The sequence below is a fragment of the Rhinatrema bivittatum genome, chromosome 1 (genome assembly GCF_901001135.1).
Source record: "Rhinatrema bivittatum chromosome 1, aRhiBiv1.1, whole genome shotgun sequence".
NCBI classification, from domain to species: Eukaryota; Metazoa; Chordata; class Amphibia; order Gymnophiona; family Rhinatrematidae; genus Rhinatrema; species Rhinatrema bivittatum.
Window position 1 is genome coordinate 808,866,750 of NC_042615.1, and position 22,083 is coordinate 808,888,832.

The window sequence follows — 22,083 nt, forward strand, 5'->3', positions numbered from 1 at the left end:
GACAATCCTTTTTGGTTGGCAGGGGGGAGCAAATCAACCAAGCTCCTCCCCCAACTTCCACTACCAATTTCTTATACATTTACAGTTATATACATTCTTTGCATAAATCATAGAGTATACTTATTCATTCCAAGACCGACTAATAAAAAGCTTGAGATTAGAAAACCTGATATAGCGGTAAAGCACAAAATGAGAAAAACAGCATTACTGACAGAAATAGCAAATTCTGGTCTCTTCTCACTAACAGCAACACAGATTCACCCTATTACCAGGCATACAGTGAATTAATACAAAACCTTGCAAAAAAAAAACAAACAACAAAACCAACCCCACTCAGTACATATGTAGCAAGGTGAGTCTGCATACCATTGACAACATTCTCCATAGACAGCAAGATTAATGAGCCATGATTTGTGGGTGACATCATCTAGTGGCACTGAATGGACTCCTCTCTCTGATTGTGTGCAAGAGTTCCTGAGTGAGTTCTGCCTTGGGAGCCCCTCAATCCATTATAGAATTTATTCTTAGTGAGGTAGTAGACTTTTCAGGGAGGTGGGCAGGTATTAGGGATGGCTAATTTATCCTGCTGTCTATGGAGAACCTCGTTTAGGGTAAGCAAGCTTGTTTTCTTTGTCAACAAGCAGGGATGAACTAACCAGGATACATGGGGGAATCCCATGCTTAGGGTTACATTTCAGATCACTCACTGAAAGAGTAACTCAGCTCCCCCATGGCAAGTAGGCTACTAAGTAGACAGTTTATACAAAACTGCCTGCCAAAAGTTGCTATCTCTTTCTGAATGACTATCCAGACAGCAATGGGATGTGAACGTGTGAGCAGATAACCAAGTTGCAGCTTTGCAAATATCTTCAATGGCGATGGCTCTAAGATGAGCAATGGAAGTCGCCCTTCACTTGATGGATTTTGACAATGTTTGTAATCCGGAGGCTAGCCATTGCATAGCAATGCATGATGCAGTTCGCCAGCCCGTTCAACAGAGTCCATTTAGCCAATGCCTCTCTCATACTGTTGGGGGGTCATAAGAGATTAATAATTGGGATGGCTCCTGATGCAGTTGAATTTTTTGGAGGTAGTAAGCTATAGCCCTCTTACAGTCCAATAAATGCAGAGACAACATTTGTAGACATTTTGAGTAATTACGTAATATCATCCTATTGTGAAAAAAAACTGTAGATAAGGGGAGTAAGAGTTCAAAGCTTGAAACTCATTTATCTTCTCAATGAAGTGATTGCCACTAAAAATACCACTTTTCAGGTATGAAACTTCAATAGAATAGAATCTAATGGATTAAATTAGTACTTTATCAACTGTGTAAGGATGACATTAAGATCCTATGAAATTGCAGGTTTGGAGACTGGATGTTTCATATACCATAATCCTTTCATGAACTTTGAGACTAGTGGATGAAGAAAGATGGGCTTTCTGTCTACAGGGGAATGATAAGTCACAATAGCACTTAGGTGGATCTTCAGAGAAGATGTACAGAGACCTGAAGAAGACAGGGAGATGGCAAGCAGATGGCTCTAGAAATGCTTACTGACACCAATGAGAAATCTCTTCCATTTAAAAAAGCATATAACGTCCCGGTTGATAGCTTTTTTGCAAAAATCAAGATATCTTCCATCTTCTTGGGTAGGGACCATAGAGAAATTAATTAATGTTCAATCTCCATGCCGCCAAGTTGAGGTAAGGTAGCTTAGGATGATGCAGCCAGTCCTCCTCCTGGTGTGTAGTGACAGCAAGATCCCCAATTGAATTGGAGAATATATCAAGAGTTGAACCTGTTAGGAGAACTACACTTATCTGAGACATGTTGGAGCAATGAGTATCATTTCTGCTTGATCATGTATTACCTTCTGAACTGTGCTAGCTACTAATGGTGGAAATGCATACAGTAGACAGATATCCCATTTGAGCAGAAACTCGATTTTACGATTGTTCTCTGATACAAAGAGGTCCATGGATGATCAACCCCACAGGGAGAATGGGTTGATCACCACTCCCTGGTCCAACAACAACTAGTGAGTTTGGAAAATTCTGCTGAGACAATCCACCAGTGTTGGTTATCCCTGGGAAGCACATCGCTTGAAGGTAGGCTCCGTGAGTGAGTGTCCACATCTAAATTCTTTGGACCTTCTGGCAGAGGATCCAGGAGTCGTTCTGCTGTGTTTGTTTACATAGATTGTTGGTCTGAATTAGGATTATTTTTCCCTGTAGAAGGTGAGTGAACGCTCGTACACTGTAGCAAATAGAACTAATAACAAAGAGGTTTATCTGGTAGTGGCATTCTGCTAAAGACCTTGAGTTCGGAATTCACCGTATATGCTCCCAATACTTTGGTGGGGGTATCCGTCATTAGTATCACTTGATGTAGAAGAATTCATAGGGGGAACCTATTTTGAGGAACTCTGACTTCAACCGCCATTAAAGGGATGTTTCATTCTTGATGTTACTTCAATAGAATGCAACACAGCCAGTTGGGTTTTCCTGATATCCACAATGAATATGCATGAGATAAATTTGTATATAGTGAGGCATGTGGATATTCTGAAAACCTGACAGCAGTATTCTGCAAACATTGGAAGCATTGCAGATTGCACTGTGAGAAGCCATTAAATAGAAAACTACAGTAGCCAGTTCGGTTGAAGATTAATGCATGAATCATTGTAGCAAGGTTGTGTTCATCAAGGTAGCTGCACAGTTGTCGAATCTGGTGCAAATGCATAAAGGAGGTTTTTACCACCTTTGAAATGTAGGATTCTATCATGAGGTTTTGATCGAGGCTTTGTACTGATTCCTTAAGATGTAGGGTGCTCCTGACGGAATGTGGAGATCATAGGAGATAAACTTGACAACTTAGCCAGAGAACTTCTGATTTGGAGGGGTTTACTTCAGTTTGTAATTACTAAGCTATTGGGCTACTGTTGTAAGCCAGTCCTTGAGATTAGCAGGGAAGAGGTTTAGTTGGATCCCATTTTGATGCAGAATTAGTGGCACTGAATGGGTGGCATTGAATGCTGAAAGACTGAATAAGGTAAGAGATTGTACGAATGTAAATTTTGAAAAGGATTAGGGAGAAAGAGCCCTGTGACACTCCACAGGAGATATCTTTTGGAGTGGATGGTTTAAGGGTGGTATCTTCAATGCCACTGTCCCCTAACAGCTGAATCAGGAATTGGTAATCAAAAGAGTCAAAGGAGGCTTATAGATGTAGTAGGACTAGAAGATAGTCAATCCCTTTGGTCTATATTCAATTCTATTCCATAGCCTTTCCTGAAGCCGGAATGGTAAAGGTTCAAGATGTTTCCCTCTTCTAGGAAGTCAAGGAGCTGGAAGTAAAACCATTTTTTCTACTAATCTGGATAAAAAGAATGTTGAAGACTGGACATTAGTGATCAATTATTTTTGGATTGGAAGCTGGTTTCTTCAAGATAGGTTTGATAACCGCCTTTTAAAGTGAGATAGGTAGGGACTGTTGAGTTAATATGACATTTATTATGGTGGATAGACATGGATGTAGGCCCCGTTTAGATTATAGATGAATCTGGATATACCAGAACAAAGGCGTCCAGGACAATATTATGTGATATATTGATTTTTGGAGGAGGAAAGGGGAAGCACATAAGGAGTTTAAAGGGTTAAAATTAAAACTAACAGCCTTTCATGTTATTATTATGTACTTTGGAACCTTTATTTGACTGTATAAACATTGTGAAAATGACAATTGTTTCCAATTGTACAACTACAATTTCCTTTTATTGAATAAAGATATTTAAACATAAAACCACGTTTAAGTCATGCTAGTTGGCCAAGATACTAGATATGCCTCTATCTATGTGATGGGGCATATCTAGTATCATGGCCAATCGGTGCTATTTTGAAAAGAGAGAGCGCCAGGCCCAAAGTTCTAGGCTGTGCTCCTAGCACCATCAGGTGTGCCCGGGGAGGGGGGATGCTACTGCTGGGTGAGGGAATTTATTGGAAGGGGGGGGGGGGGGGGGTGAGCATTCACCTTGCAACTTAAACTTTTTTTTTTTTTTTTAATTGTTCTCCTGAGGGCTGCCTCTAGAGGTGGTATGGGGATGGCAGGGGTTTTACAAGACTCCCGGAAGGGGATCATATACATCTTGGGGGGAGGTATCTTTTGGGCTGTGATGGCCCTTCAAGAAATAGCCTAGGAGATTTGGATGCACGTTAGTATCCCAATGCTCCTGGGGGAAAGTTAGCTCAACTCCTACTGTGCATTATTCCTGCCTTAATGGCTAATTTTAAAAGCGACATGTGTGCACTCAAACACATGTATCAGCGTGCGAGTGGAGATATGCTGCAATTTTATACTGTGCACACAAGTACGTTCGTATCATTTAAAATACTGCTCCCGAGCATGTGTGTGCATGTAATCTTAAGAGGCGGCCTGAGTAAATGTCCTGTGTGTATTTCTGCTAGGGCTTTAGTAGTTTTTATGCTTGTATGAAGGCGGATTTTAAAACATACTTGCACAAGGGAAAAACCAGTTTTTCCAATCAGTCCACTAGTGTGTCTTGCCTCACAAATCTACTTCATTTTCTTGAAGGGGTTAATAAACATGAGGATAAAGGTGAGCCAGTAGATGTAGTATATTTGGATTTTCAGAAGGCATATGACAAAGTCCCTCATGAGAGGCTTCTGAGGCAATTAAAAAGTCATGGGATAGGAGGCGGTGTCCTTTCATGGATTACAAACTGGTTAAAAGACAGGAAACATGAACCCTGATCCCTTCTTTTCTTAAAAAATTCTGCCATTTCCACCATGATCTTGGTGAAGACTCACAGAGCCATGGCTAACCCAAATGACAGCTGAAAATGAAAATGCTCCTATAGGAAGCAAAAAATGGAGATACTGCTGATCTTCTAGTCTTATGGGAATATGAAAATAGGCCTCCGAAAGAATAGGGAAGTCAGATACTCACACTGGCGAAACACCATGAGCACTGAACAAAGCATTTCCATTCGAAAATGAGAAATCCAGAGGTTGACAGTCACCATTTTGAGGTCCAGAATGGACCGTTAAGACTTGTCTTTCTGGAAACCACAAATTACAGTAATGATCATGACATCTCTCCACTTAGGGAACTGGAACCACAGCTTTTAACAGCTGGAGCAGCAAGAACGTATCAACTACTGCTTTTCGCTTGATGGCTGAAGCACAAGGGGAAAACCATAAAAACAATGGTCATTCTTATATACCGACATACCAGGCTTATATTCCCATAAAAACAATGGGAATCTGAGCCTGGAGCTCCAAGGCATAACCAAACCAGATCAGCTCCAACACCCACTGATCCAAGCTTATGCGGGTCCATGCCTGGTAAAAAAGCTGCAGGCAGCTGCCCACTGCCAGGACTAGCAAATGGACTCACAGAGCTTCATTGAGAACCCTGACCACCTTCTGAGGTGGCGGCTGAGTCAGAATTGGGCTTTCGGAAACCCCTGATTTTCAAAACCTGAGAACCTTGGAAGAAATAGTGCTACTGCTTACCTGGCTTACCTAGAGTCATGGAAATGACCACAGCCTCTTGAAGAATGATAGAAGGAGAGAAGCGTATCCTTAGGGAGCTTCTGAGGCTTCATATCTCCCAGATTCTTGAGCAGCTGCTCTAGATCTTCTCCAAATAATAATCTCCCTTTGAAAGGGAGCTTCCCTAACTGAGACTTCAATCAAGAATTTGCAGACTAGTTACAAAAGCCAAAGAATTCACCTGCCCGCTACAGCTGAATCTACTGAGCAGGAAGAAATCCTGAGATCATATAAGGCATCCACCAAAAAAGCAGCAGCGGACTCCATTCTAACTGCCTTCTCACTTTCCTGTAGCTGTGTATCCAGTGCAAGAGTGCCCCAAACAGAAACCACCACAAATAGAAATTTGAACCGCCAGAGCTGTGGATATACACAAGTTGTTATTTGCTCCTTGTGCTTAATGCTCTCCTTGCATTGCTTCCATGTGACTGTTTCAAATGTTCCATGTAACGCTCCCAAGCGACTGTTATGTTTCAATGTAAACCGGTGTGATTTGTATTCTATACAAGAACGTCGGTATATAAGAATTTAAAATAAATAAATAAATACGTGTTTTAAGGGATTCTCTATCTTCCAATCCTGAAGGTCCTTGAGAAAAGTTTCTATTGGGATTGTGTTCTGTCCATCGCTGTCCGACGTCTCTGCTCCACCCACCTTACCTCGTTGGCGACTCCGGGGTTGATGGAAGGCTAGCTGCTACGGAGTCTCCAGGCCATCCTCCTCCGGTGTTTCCGGACCGGCTTGATGCTGCAAGCCGCCATGTTGACCAGATGCCTAAGGGCGTGCGCGGCCCGACTGATGTACCAGCGTTGGTGCGAACCTCAGGGGCGTCCTCCTGAGATGACGTCATCAGCTCCAGATATTTAAGGTCTCAGTTTTCGCTAACAAGACGAGTTAGCAAGGTATGGGGTTCGCTTTCTCCAGGTCGTTGAGGATGGGACTCGCTCTCCGCAAACCTAGCTACTCTGTATCCTCAGACTTCACTAGAGGTACCCGCTTCTTGGGGGCCTCGCTCTCTCTTTTTCATTTCAGGTCACAGTCCGGAACCGGTACTCACTCCTCGAGGGCCCACGCCCCGGACCTGCTCTTGAATACCACTTCTGCTAAGAAGTCATCGCTGCTTACAACATTAGTGAGTTTCTATCTATCTCTTAGTGCTTTCCCTGGGACCAGGTACTTGCTCCTCAAGGGCCTATTGCATTCCAACTCCTGGGCTGCCTCAAGAGACTATGGTGTGAGTGTTATCATCAAGGACTTGTTCCAGAACTCTGCATATCCTATCTACTCACTTTCTTAGTTTCTCTACAGCTCAGCTACCTTGGGATCGCTGTTCCAATACCTGAAGGACTACAGCCCAGCCGGGCGCTTCCATCTCACTACTGCCACCTTTGGTGGTTTAATATACTGCTTACTAAGAAGTCTTTGTTGCTTATAACATCAGTGAGTTTCTATCTATCTCTCAGAGCTTTCCCTGGAACCAGGTACTCGCTCCTCGAGGGCCTAATGCATACCAACTCCTGGGCTGCCTCAAGAGACTATTGTGTGAGTGTTACCATCAAGGACTTGTTCCTGAACTCTGCATGTCTTGCCTACTCACTTTCTTAGTTTCTCTACAGCTCAGCCACCTTGGGATCGCTGTTCCAGTACCTGAGGGACTACAGCCCGAGCCGGGCGCTTCCAGCTCACTACTGCCACCTCTGGTGGTTTAATATATTCTCTAATAAAAGAACTAGTGTGTGTCTGTCTCCTACACTAAGCCTGACCAGTGGTCCCTCTCGGAATCTCCCCCGAGGGCGTGGTCACCTGCCACTGGTCCAAGGATCCACCCACAACTATTCTAAATAATAACAGATTGCTATCTCCAGCAACTCCATTAATAACAGATTGCTATCTCTCAGCTTTAACAACAGAGCTCTAATAACAGATTACTAATTCCCGGCTTTAACATCAGAGCTTTGATAACAGATTGTAATGTGCCTAGTGACAAGCTGTGACCAAAGCATCTATGCGAGGCACCTGAAACAAACACTTAACCTCCTCTGCAGGAAGAGGATGCAACTTCAGAATATTCTTCACACCTTTTGAGTCCAGACTCAGGGATTTCCCACTCCACTAACACCATTTCCTCCACCTCAGATTGTAAAAGGAAAGCCTTTGAAGACTTCTGCACCATCTTAATGACAGGATCCCACCCAGGAGACTCCTCCACCGCAGTGTCTGCTATTCTAAGGCAAGAGACCACCTGACACACAGTGTCTGCTATTCTAAGGCAAGAGACCACCAGACACACTAAAAGGGGCAATCATTAAACCAATTCTAAAGAAAAAAAACAGTGACCAGCTAGCCCTGAGCAACTACAGACCATTGTCAAACTTACCACTAATTGCAAAATTAATAGAAAAAACTGTACAAAAACAACTGGCTGAGCATTTAGATAACAATAATATACTATACCCCTCACAACATGGATTTCGCAAACACTACAGCACCGATACCCTGCTGCTATCACTGACTGACAACATTCTGAGAGGATTTGATAGTGGAACACACTACATCCTAATGATGCTAGACCTTTCATCAGCATTTGACACAGTAAATCATGACATACTTTTAAAGAGACTGGAAGAAATAGGCCTACAGGAAAAAACTATAGCCTGGTTCAGATCATACCTAAGTAACAGATTTTACCAAGTCTGCATAAATAACGTATTATCAGAGAGAGTAAATCTACAAACAGGAGTTCCACAGGGATCAGCACTATCTGCAATTCTCTTCAATATTTATCTGCTGCCGCTATGCCACCTCCTAGCGGGCCTGGGAATCATACACTACATTTATGCAGATGACATTCAACTACTACTTCCCATTGAAGACACAATAGAAAAACACTAAAATTAGCAAACATGTACCTAGACATCATAAACAGTTACTAAACCAAATGGAGCTAGTCATCAACATAGAGAAAACTGAATTTCTACATTTAGAACGTAAAAACTTAACGATCATACATACCCCAATACTACTAAAAATAATCAGAAGATAGAATTAGCCGAAAAAGCAAGAAACCTCGGTGTAATAATTGATACAGAACTCAGCCTCAAACAACACATATCTTTAAAAGTCAAAGAAGGATACGTCAAACTTATGGTACTCAGGAAATTAAAACTTTACTAACATTAACAAACTTCAGAACAGTTTTACAAGCACTAATATTTGTTAGCACCGACTAATGTAATGCCCTTTTCCTAGGACTACCATACACAACAATAAGGCAACTCTAAATACTGCAAAACTCTGCCACAAGGATACTAACTGGTAAAAGAAAAAGTGATCACATTACCGATACTCTAGCACAGAGCTTTCCAAACTTTTCATGTTGGTGACACACTTTTTAGACAAACATAATTTCGGGACACAGTAATTAGTCTACAAGCAAACCGGAGGTTAAAGGTTAAATGAACGAAATGTATTTCGACAATTTATGTATGTTTCCTTAAATATATACATAATAAAATGTTTCACAACACAACATATCTTGTGAAAACCTTTCGTTTATATTAAAAATATATAATATTCCAAGATTAATGTTATTGTTATAATTTATGAGTAACAATAATAAAACAAAGTTATTGTGTTATTCAATTTACCTCTTTAATGAGATATATGAGCTTGATGGGATGAACACAGCTTTTGAATATTTGGTGTTAATAAAAAAGTCCAAAGGGTCGTCTGCATAATTTTAAAAAGCTGGCCAGTTTCACACTATATAATTATTTGATAGCCTCATTCAACTAATTCTATATGGCTATGAGAGTGAAATCTGGAATATATAGGAAGGGACAGAATGTCAATATAAATCCTGCACCTCCAGTTCTGTAACTCTGTGCATCCACTGAAATTCCCCCAAACAATGGAGCTTGGATGTTTCCCTTACAGCTCATCATACTAAAAGATATTTTCAAATGCTGGTGTCACCTCACAGTAACAGCAGCACAAACACCTTCCACTGCCAGGCACATTGTGAACTAAAATAAAACCTCGCAAAAAAGACACTCAAAATCTATACTGCAATCCCATTGTAACATAACAGTAATAACACCAAGGACTCAAACAACAATAACCCTACCTGTGAAAAAGCATGGGTAAATATTACACTGGGTCCTAGAATACCAATACACCACCTATTGAGGAAACAAAACAAACCCGATTGCTATAGATCCCTATGCTAGCAGAATCTCTCATCATGGTCACACACACACAGAGCAGAGACAGACCCTCACCAAATACAGAATACAAAATAAAGGAGCACAAATTAGACAAAAACTGAAATGGAAACTCCAAGAAGCCAGACTCTGTGTATTAACAATGGAAAAACAGAACCACCATTCCTCATAAAACAAACAAAATCAAGAAACATAAAGCATCAGTTATAACAGTAAAACCATACTAATAAAAGAATATTTTAAAACTACTGATAAATAGAATTTCTATTAATTAAAATCATATACATGTTTTACAATTTCCCAGAGGTTATCCTCTCTCACACAGACTCACATGTCCATTCTCTCTCACACATACATACACATTCATGCTCTTAAACCCACCATAACCTCTCGCTCTCACAGACACTGACACACTCTCAGGCTCTAAGACACTCTCTCCCCCTCCACACACACCCCACACACAAACTCTTACTCCCCTGGATTTTCTCATACACACTCTCTCTGGCTCCCTCACATACACACAAACACACACACCCAGGCAAGCTCCCAGTCATTCTCACACACTAAAACTGACCCCCAGGCAGGCTCCCATTCATTTTCACACCACTCCCTCACCATCCCCCAGGCAGGCACCCATCCATTCACACACATACACCCCCAGGCAGGCACCCATTCATACACATGCACACACTAAAGGCAGACCCCCTCTCTTTCTTTTGCCAGCAACCTCGGAGCCTCTCTCATTCCTCTGCTGCCACTGATGCCGCATGGCTATTGGGGAGGCGCTGATTGCTGCTATTGGCACTGAAGACCATTCTGCTGCCTCCTCTGTGCAGGCCCTGTGGGTTTCCAGTTCCTCCATGTTGATCTCGCACATTGTGAGATCCGCATAGAGAAAGTGCTACTCTTGACATTAACAAAGATTACATGTGCCAATCAGTAAAAAATAATTTATTTCTTTTTTTTTTTTTTACCTTTGCTGTCTGATCTTAGTTTTCTAATTGGTTGGTCCCAGGCTTTTTTGTTCCATCTCCCCTTTCTTATTTTTTTGCCAATTCATTTCATATTGTCTTTTTTTCTATTTCTTTTCTCTCCATCTATCTTCTTCCCTCAAACATACAGTCAGGTTCTCATTCTCACATGCTTTCTCTCTCTCACACACACACACACACACACACACAGGCTCTCACTCTCACATGCTCTCTCTCTCATACAATCATTCATACACACAGTCTCTCACTGGCACATGCTGTCTGACTCTCACACACCCAGGCTCTCTCTCACTCCCACATGCTGTCTTGCTCATGCACAGGCTCTCACTGTCACATGCTATCTCTCTCTCACACACACACAGGCTCTCACATGCTGTCTCTGCAAACATTGAGATCCTCACTCCCACACCCAATCTCTCAACTCACACAGGCACCCAATCTCTCATCTCATCTCATACACACACACAATCTCTCAATTAAGCTCATACAGGCACCCAATCTCTCAACTCCGCTCAGCTCATACAGGCACCCAATCTCTCAACTCAGCTAATACACGCACTCTACGGGCCCTCAGCCTCTCTCTTACCTCTGGGCCTCCTCTTCACGGGTCGTTGCAGGATCGGCTCTGCAGCGGCCCTGATCTTCTCGGGCCGATCCGATCCGCGGTGGGGGCCCTGCTACCGGGCCTCTTCTCGCCCGCTGCAACAACGCGGCTCCTCTTCTGCACGCAGCTGCTTCATCTCCTTCCTGCCCGTGCGGCTCCGACAACATTTTTCTTCCGGGGCCGCGTGGGCAGGAAGGAGGCGGAGCACCTGCACGTTTAGACGTGCCCTTTTTCTTCGGGCCGTGGTGACGTGAACTCACCACGGCCTTACCGATCTTCTGGCTGTGTGTCCGCGGCACACAGCACAACGATTCTTCGCTGCTCAGCCGCCAGTGGGATGAGCTCCACCGGCGGCCGCATTGGCTCCCACTTGCCGGTGTGTCACGTGCACCGGGCTTGCGCGACACACCTGCACACCTCAGGCGACACACCAAAGTGTCGCGACACACACTTTGGAAAGCTCTGCTCTAGTAGAATTACACTGCTACCAATCGAATACAGAGTTCAATACAAAACACTGCACAATTCATAAATTGATTCATGACGAAAAAGCAGAATGGCTAAACACAGCACTACGTGTTCATATCCCACATAGAAACCTGAGATCCGCTAACAAAGCCCTCCTAACCATCCCTTCTGTTAAAACAGCCAGACTGACCGAAGTTAGAGATAGGGCTTTATCATTAGCCGGAACAATACTATGGAACACCATGCCCTTAGAAATTAGACTACAGAGAGATTTCAAATTTTTCAAAAAGAGTTTAAAAACCTGGCTTTTCAAACAAGCTTTTTACAAAGAAAATGGAGAACAGTGCACATGAAATCCGGCAGCCGAATATCAGCACGCAGCACCTCATTGTTCAATATGTGTGTCTTATTAAAACAAAATATACATTACGATAGAATTATACATGTGATTAAGTCTGATAAGTGTGGAAAAAGACAAGATTTATAACACTCTACAAATAGTATTTATTATGAAACTTTGTTACCAGACTTTAATGGCACTTCCTAGAGATAGTACTAACCTATACAATTTACCAAAGATGTATTTATGTGCCTCACTGTAAACAGTTGTGATGGTATTCAAATGAACGATGGTATAGAAAAAAATTTTAAATAAATAAAATCTATCAAGGCTGGAATCTCCTTTTATGAAAAAGACGAATAACTGAGTTAATCTCCCTGTCACAGACAATGTTTCTTTCCTCCGTCGATGACAGCTCGCTGAATCAGATTGGTACTTAGGATCTTCCTGACCCTCCACCAGGCCCAGGGAAGAGGGCTCTGCTGACCTTCGAGAGTGCTTTCATGAAGCCAGAGTACAAACCAGAGTCTTGCCATCCTCAGTAGATAATTCAGATTTCCTATAAGGCACAAAACGCTTGATGCAAAAATCTGAAAAACTTCAGAGAAAATTCTGCAGCTTAACTGTTTTGAGCTGGAGAGGCATGACAAGTGGATACCCGTGCTGGCAGAAACATTGGAGTGCCCTCACCCTCCATTTCAGATGCCCCTCACTGGAGCCGTGAAACATAAATAGTTGCAGGAGCATGGCCTAAGATGGCCAATGCTGTCACCAAAATCACAGCATCGGGAGCCTCTGCCCGAGGAAGTTCTGGTAGTGGTTCAGTGCCTACAGGCTGCTCCAAGACAGATGCAGAATCAGAAAGCTCCCTGAGGCCAATTAACATTCTTCTGGGATCTCCCCCACCACAATGCAAGCCAAATAACAAGGCCCCACTGCAGATGGAGACTTCCTGCAGCCGCAGACTCCATAGTGCCGGCTGCACCTGGACTTATTCATCACAACAGAAAAAATGCACACCTCTCCTGCCTCAGCTCTGAAGAAGACTGAAGCCTCAAAATCCCCCTTGGAGTGGTCATTTACCGCATAGTACAGTCTCTCACCCGAAGTCTACCTTAACACAACCTCTCCTTTAGCTTGCAGGCCTGCTGTTGCTCTTTTCCTGCCAGCTGCTTCCCCCCCCCCCCCCCCCCCCCACACACACACTCAGCCACTGACCAAGAATGGGAGAGGAACAGGAAGAGGGAAGGGAAAAAAATCAGGATACCATGAGGAAATTCCTCCTTTATTTTTTTCGTAGGAGATTTTCCCCTCCCGGGCTCAACCAAGTCCTGTCTAGGACCAGGGCCCCTGTTAGAGGGCGTGCTCAACTGGAACACCAAAGGCAGGCTCAAAACAGCAACAGTGCTTTTACATGTAATCCTGTTACACCGCCAGGTACTCCTACTATCTGCTGGCGGCAGAGAATATTGGATTCTCACTGTGCTGCACCATCTATATATAATGTCAGTGATACCATCAGAGAAATCAATGTGCTCTGCCTCCATCTGCTGGAATGGGGACATAACACACCTGTTTGGACTGGACTGGTATAGCAGGATGAAATGGAAAGATATGATTTACAAAAAATCAAGTGCTAGGAAATGTTATAGAAACATAGAAATGACGACAGAAGAAGACCAAACGGCCCATCCAGTCTGCCCAGCAAGCTTCACACTTTTTTTTCTTCTCATACTTATCTGTTTCTCTTGGCTCTTAGTAACCTTTTGGTTCTATTTCCCTTCCACCTCCACCATTAATGTAGAGAGCAGTGTTGGAACTGCATCTAAGTGAAATATCTAGCTTAATTAGTTAGGGGTAGTAACCGCCGCAATAAGCAAGCTACACCCATGCTTATTTGTTTACCCAGACTATGTAATTCAGTCCTTGTTGGTTGTTCTCTGTATATAGATCCACTTTTCTTATTCCCCCTGCCGTTGAAGCAGAGAGCTATGCTGGATATGCGTGAAGTATCTGTCTTCCTCCCCTGCCGTTGAAGCAGAGAGCTATGCTGGATATGCGTGAAGTATCGGTCTTCCTCCCCTGCCGTTGAAGCAGAAAGCTATGCTGGATATGCGTGAAGTATCGGTCTTTCTCCCCTGCCGCTGAAGCAGAGAGCTATGCTGGAAATGCATTGAAAGTGAAGTATCAGACTTATTTGGTTTGGGGTAGTAACAGCCGTAACAAGCAAGCTACTCCCCGCTTTTTTGTGAATGCAAATCCTTTTTTCCACATTTCCTCTTGCCGTTGAAGCTTAGAGCAATGTTGGAGTCGCATTAGCCGTGTGTATGTTTATTGAATAAGGTTATTATCTCCAGGTAGTAGCCGTCATTCCCGCAAGCCACCCACTCTTCATTCTCGTCCTCTAGACTTTATGGATCAACAGTGTTTATCCCACGCCCCTTTGAAGTCCTTCACAGTTCTGGTCTTCACCATTTCCTCCGGAAGGGCATTCTAGGCATCCACCACCCTCTCCGTGAAGAAATACTTCCTGACATTGGTTCTGAGTCTTCCTCCCTGAAGCTTCAAATCGTGACCTCTGGTTCTGTTGATTTTTTTCCGACGGAAAAGGTTTGTGGTTGTCGTTGGATCATTAAAACCTTTCAAGTATCTGAAAGTCTGTATCATATCACCTCTGCTCCTCCTTTCCTCCAGGGTGTACATATTTAGATTCTTCAATCTCTCCTCATAAGTCATTTTATGAAGACCATCCACCTTTTTGGTTGCTCTTCTCTGGACCGCCTCCATCCTGTCTCTGTCCCTTTGGAGATACGGTCTCCAGAACTGAACACAGTACTCCAGGTGCGGCCTCACCAAGGACCTGTACAAGGGGATAATCATTTCCCTTTTCTTACTCGATATTCCTCTCTCTATGCAGCCCAGCATTCTTCTGGCTTTAGCTATCGCCTTGTCACATTGTTTCCCCGACTTCAGATCATTAGACACTATCACCCCAAGGTCTCTCTCCTGCTCCGTGCACATCAGCCTTTCTCCCCCCATCGAATACAGTTCATTCGGATTTCCACTCCCCACATGCATGACTCTGCACTTCTTGGCACTGAATCTCAGCTGCCATATCTTCGACCACTCTTCCAGCTTCCTTAAATCCCGTCTCATTCTCTCCACTCCTTCCGGCGTGTCCACTCTGTTGCAGATCTTCATGTCATCCGCAAAAAGACAAACCTTACCTTCTATCCCGTCCGCAATGTCGCTCACAAAGATATTGAACAGGACCGGTCCAAACACCGATCCTTGCGGTACACCACTTAAAACCGCTCTCTCTTCAGAGAAAGTTTGTGGGTCACAGGTCTTATCCTTCCTGAGCCCACAGTAAATCTCTTTTTCCTTGACTTTTGGTTATTCTGTGGTAATGGGTAATTAATTCCTGAATAATGTAAAGTGGCTGGGACTTTCTTTATTGAAGCAAATTCAGCTTTAACTTCAGCCCGTTCCTTTTCGAAGGTAGAGAGTTCTGAACAAATGGGGCAAGCCTTAAGTTTCCATATAATTACCCTCAATATAAAGGCTCCACAACAGTTGCATTGGATAGTCCTCATTTTGTAAATTTGATGGATAACACTTAAGGAATTACCAAATTACCAGCCTATAAAGGTGAGAAATTATGAATGCAGGCAGATTATATCAGAAACAAAACCCCAGGGGTGGGTGGGTAGTGGGGCAGGGTGGGAGGGAGTTAAACAGTTACCCTTGGTCAAGGTTGCTCTCAGGACCTTGTATCTGCTATTGCGTTTGACAATAGCCTCCCCCAGATTGGCTTACTATGTTAAACTTTTTTATGTAGCTGGACACAAGAAGCTTCAGTATTTCCTGTATTCTGGCTGAGCACAGTCCTCAAATAATCTAATTGCCAGGAAATAAGATATCTCTGCGTAACAGCTGACTGAGTTTGGTAACCTATCAGAAGATTATTGTATTCTGAGATGCCTATTGTAATTGGTTATAGACTTGTGGGCAGGGAAGGAATAAGAGATGACGCACAACAGCTGGAAACTGAGCCATGCCTGTGCTATATTTTTGTGCAGTACTGTATACACTGCGCAAGAATTCTGCTAATAAAGATTGCTTCTTCTTTCCAGGACTGTCAATGTTCAGTGTGTTTTTCTGAGGGGATTGTGCCCCAACACCCATACCCAGACAAATGCAAGCTTCACACTCAGACATGAAGAGGCAAAGACACACACAACACCCACACACAGAGACAGACACATTCAAACAGAGCACACACACACACACACACACATACAAACCGTACCACACCAGACAGATGCAGGGACCAAACAGACACACACACACACCACACTCAGACCCAGACAGACAGGCCATATACCACAGACAAATGGTAAGGGGTAGAATATTTTTCAAAAACCTTAGGTGCCAACCAAAATTTTTAGAAGCTGGAAAAAACTTAATTTTGCTCTGCCCAACATTTTTTTTTCTTTTTTACTGTTTTCCCTAATTTTTCCTATTTTTGCATTTTTTCTTCATTTGTTCTTTAGTTGTTTTGTTTTGCTTATTTAACTTTTCACTTTTTACCTTTATTCTCCCTCCCTCTCTCTAGCCTCTCTAGCCATTCCCCTCTCCTTCATTTCACGGCTTCTTTTCCCCCCTCCATGCAGTAGCAGGAACTCCTCCTGGGTTGGGGTCTGTGTGGCAATTCTTCCCAGGCTGTGATATACCGTAGCAGTTCCTCCCATGCCCAGGCCTGCCACAGCGGAAGTGGCTCCTTTTCTGGGCCTGCCACAATAGAAGCAGCTCGACTAAACTGTGGCCAGCTTACAATGTCCTTATGAACCTTCTTCCTGATCATGCACTAACTCCACAGCACCAAAACTGGACAGGTGTCAATCAGCCAAGCAATGTGGCCCCCTTCAGGCTCGTTAACATGTCCCCCTCTCTCCCCACCATTTGGGCACCCCTGAAATTGAACCACATCTTATGGTTCAGACTCCATTTAAAATGTGAAATATGGTAACTTACAGCTAGAAGACTCTGGTTTATTTCAGCCCCTTCAATCTTTGTCTGCTTGTCCGATTCCCTGGCATCAGCGGCTCTCTCACTGCCAGCCAAGTCAATAAAAGAGATCCTGCAGAAAAATCAAACACTAGTGATCTCTTCTTGCACGTATATTAAGTATTATAAAAGCAAAACTATACCTTAATAAGTATGCATTATATTTGCCTCAAAAGGCATACTGGGATCTGAACCTGTGGGCTTTCAGTTATGCAGATGTTACAGACAGACACACTTCAGCCAGCAGAGCTGGGTTTCCACTAGAAATGTTGCCCCCAAAATGGGGTTGAACTTCTTGGGTCCAGGTACTGGGCTCTTATGCTCCCTTAAATTAGGATTCTTTAATCTACCAGTCATGCAGTCTTCTTTACTGTAAAGAAAGCAAGCAGAGTACAAGTAGTTTGCATTAGATATAATTTGGTTTCCAGTCTCACCTCCCAAACATTCTGTTTGCAGCATCTTTAATCTGAATCTGGATAATAGCATGAGAGCGTGAAGAATCAGAATTTACTCCAGTAGCTCCAGTGCTACGTTCCCTACTGCCCTTTATTATCACCTAAAATTAAAACAAGAAAAATAACAAAGAATCTCTTGTATACTTATTTGTGGGTTATAAATACAAGTCATATAAAACAAATTTAATGTAATTCACTATCAAATACAGACTACACAAAGGGGCTGAGTGTACATGAGTTGAATTAAATCTGGTTTAGGGTACTGCAAAGCTAAATAATTTTGTGGATTGCTCAACCCTGGCCCAAACGAACCTTTGTACATATCATAGAGCCAGTACACAACTCAATTCAACAAAGCAGTCTAGGAAGAGGAGAGGTCTATGAGCAGTGCTCCCAGGTAGTTAAGAAAGAACGAGCGTTCTTTGCCGAATAGACAAGCTCAAAACAAGCCAAAAGATGCAAAATTTAAACTACTTTTATTAGAAAGTATTTATACACAGAAAAGACTTTAAAAAATACTTTTGTGAGTGTAATGGAGGAAAAAATTGTCGCATCTCTCACAGTTAATTAAAAAAAGGTCTGACAATCGATGACAGCAGCCAGTACTTCTTCATCCTCTGTACTGTCAGCATTGTCGCAATACATATTTTCATTGAATCACTCCAGCATATTTCTGGCTGGCACGAAGGTGGTACAGCAAATACCTTGGCGTCTCATTCCATAACATGCTTGCAATATTGCCAAGAGTTGCATTGGCCTTCACGATATCGCTCACAAACATATTGAACAGAACCAGTCCCAGAATGGATCTTTAAAAAAAATCTCCAATTATCATTCTTCTCTCTTCAGAGTAGGTTGCATTTAACACTATTCACTGACATGTTCACTCAGTCAATTTGTAAGCCATCCCACCACTTTAGAGCTCGCTCCCAGGCTTCTCATTTTATTCATGAGCCTCCTGTGTGGGACCATATCATGCTACTACAAAAGAAATCGCTACCAGCAGAGAGGACACCATTAGGCTGGAAATAGCTGAACTGCTTGCACTTTGATTCCAGACAAGGGTGGTCAAGTTCAGTCAAGGGCTCCAAACAGGGTTTTCAGGACAACCAATATATGTGAGTTGTAATTTAAAGGTTATCCTTTTAGGATTCCTAGATGTACACTGCTTAGAATGGATAATTAATGTGTATTAGTGGTATAAATAAATATATTCAAATTACCAGATTCTGACCTTTAGTTTTAATTTGCTTTTCTGCATTGCCATCAGATAGCTGACATTGGCCAGGTCAGTCATGGTGAAAGAGCTTTGAACTACAAAAATATCCCACTCATACAGGACAGGAGAGAAACTCTGATACCTATTTTAAAAAATAAGAAGTCCTTTCCCCCTCTCCTCTGAAAAACTTATTGAGTTGACAATTAACAGTAAGACATTTAGCCAGATTACAGGCTGCCAGGTTCGTCCTCCTAGAGACTGACATTTTAGGATTGTAAATAAGGGGTTAAAATTTTGTTTCTTACTTTTGTTTTGTAGGGTGCTGGCCCTTTAATATGGCAAGCCCAAAGGAAAAATAGAGGATACTTCTGCAGCTGCTGCTCTTCTCCTCCTGTTCTATATAATCAAGTGGGTTTGTCTACAGGGAGCTGACTAAAAGCTGCAGTCACAATCCCCATACTGACACCTGGGGTTGGGAATTGGGTGGAAGAGACAGGAAACTGTAGCAGCAGCCAATCAGAGGTGACAGGAACAGCAGGGCGCAAGTCCCAGCCTTCAAGCTCAAAAAAACGTGAGTTGAACAAAAGCCCAACAATAAGCTACCCGCGAGTTTAAAAAATAAAAAAAAAGCGAATCGCTAAAAAAACAAGCCCAAATTTCTGGTAAATAAGCAAGGTTGGCAATACTGCCTAGGAGTACATTAGTAAGGAGTGCAATAAAATGGGCTGTTAATATGCGTTAATTATCTCGCATTTACAGCCCATGTTAACAACATCCAGATCAGTATGGAAGTAATTTTCTTGCATTAAAGTTAGCGCACTAATACTAACACCAATGCAAAAAAACTTAAATTACATCTCACAGTGATATAGCTACGTTTCTCACAGTAATGGTTGTGCATTAAAGTTTTCACATTTTAATACCCCTTATTTCCTTGCATAATTATGCATCTCATTACCTATTTTGCAAAGATTTTGTCCTGATAGTTGAAAATAGCTAAATAACATGACTAATTCTTGTGGCACGTTTACAGGGTAATTTTCAAAAGAAAATGTAAATGTAACATTCTATCATAGCAATTTTCAAAAGCCTATTTACCTGCATTAAGTGCACTTAATGTGAGTAAAACCTATTGACAATTCAACAGCATATCTTGTAGCAATTTTCAAAAGCCAACTTTGGGAATAGTCAGAATAAATAGTTGGAATAATGTTTAAGCACTGCTATCTACAAAGTGGCTCCTTACAAGCACCGTGAAGTCAATTGTCAATCTTTTCAGTCATGGTACCATGCTGGTATGAGACTTAAGGAAACAAGTTTGCCACTTGGAAAAGATTTGGCAAAAGTACAAAATTATTGACAATAGAACCTCATGTAAGGCTGCAATTAAGCATTATCAGTCCGAGTTATTAATACTTAAGAAAAGGTATTTTTCTGACAAGATCAAATTGACAGACAATTGACCAAAGCAGTTCTTTAAGCTCATTTCTCAAATAGACCAGCTGTTCTACCACGAAGTAATATCATCTGCTCAGCCCATAGTTTTGCTTTATCCTTTTTGGATAAGATTAGTACTATCTGTTTAAGGAATTCTCTTGTCCCTTCACTAAACCAACAACTAGTGCCCTCTGATTCTATGACCAAACATTGACTTTGGGGCAGCTAACATCTCTTTCAGTAGTATACTTTGTTATACTCCCTCTCCTCACTTCGAGGAACCTCGTTTTGTTATCCTGTCTTTTCTCAGCTGCCTTTCGTTACCCCCTCTCCCAGTTTTGACTTCCCTATTAAAATGTAATTTTCCAAACTTAACCTGTTTACTGTAAACCGACATGATGTCCACAACTAATGCCGGTATATAAAAATGTTTAAATAAATAAAAAAATAAATAGTAGATTCGCCACCTTTGACTTAATGTCTGCAGTAGGTACTGACCTTCTTTTGAAATCTATGTGTCAGACTACCTCCCAGCTAGCTCAGCTTAAAAACCCAGACCTCGATTTAGACATGCCTATTTCTTCTATTATTAACTCTTCTCTCCCCATGGGTTATTTTTCTAAACAGTTAAAACTATCCAGAGAATACCCTCTTTTAAAGAAGAAATCACTAGATCCAACATTGATGTCTAACTATAGGCTCATTTCAAATCTTCCATTTCTGTCTAAAATTATGGAAAAGGTTGTAATATGTACCTGTTGAATGATTATGATACAAAAACCAACATTTTACACCCATATCAATCAGGATTTCAGAAAAGTCACTGCACTGAATGCGCCTTGCTGGCCATTGTTAACGTTGTCTGACTAAGGGCAGATGGCGAGAAGGTTACATGCATTGTCTTTTTAGACATGAATGTGGACTTCAATAGCATCAATCACAATTGGTTTTGATGATGTGAGATTGGGCTTGCAGATACTGCATTTAAATGGTTCAGATCTCCACCGCAGTTAATACTGTAAAGGAATGTAACTTAGTTTTATGCCATCCCTTTGCTTGCTTGACAGTACTGGTTGCAGCAATAAAATATAAGTATAAAAAATAATAGATCTTAGTTGACTGATCACTTTTTCCAAGTCAAATGGGACTCACATGATTCACTTTCTTGGGAGTCCCACAAGGCTCTGTTCTTGCACCTCTCCTCTAACATATTTTTATCACCTCTGGCCACATTAATCTATAACTGAGAGTTTAATCCTTTCATCTACGCAGATGATATTCAAGTAACTGCCTATTTTGACTAACTCTCTTAATGCAGTTGCTAATCTTAATATCTGTTTAGATCAGATGGCTTATTGGTTACACTCCCACAAACTCAAAGCAAATCCAGTTAAGTTAACCAAAAAGTTACCAATAAGGGCCCTGACCTCAGCGGTCAGAGTAACAGATAAGTATGAGAAAAATAAGTACGAAAGCTTGCTGGGCAGACTGGATGGGCCATTTGGTCTTCTTCTGCCGTCATTTCTATGCTTCTATAAGTCCGAGGTATCATGGGTTAGTTGTAAGGCCACAGTGGCACCCTGTATGTTAGGGACCTCAATCTCACTTAGAGATATGATTTCTACATGAGAGGTAAACCTTGACTCAAAACTGTCCATGACCCAATATATTTCAACACTAGTACCAAAGTCATTCTTT

The 22,083-nt window shown here is 42.1% G+C and overlaps 1 protein-coding gene across 1 annotated transcript in view; it reads right to left on the reverse strand.

The window, feature by feature from the left end:
• KIF24 (kinesin family member 24) overlaps positions 1-22,083 on the reverse strand; it is a 196,544-nt gene that overhangs the window by 77,892 nt on the left and 96,569 nt on the right. The window contains exons 7-8 of the mRNA XM_029581240.1: positions 17,709-17,830; positions 17,242-17,347 (exon numbers count right to left, since the gene is read on the reverse strand). Of these exons, the coding sequence (XP_029437100.1) occupies positions 17,242-17,347; positions 17,709-17,830 (228 nt within the window). The remainder of the gene's footprint in view (positions 1-17,241; positions 17,348-17,708; positions 17,831-22,083) is intronic.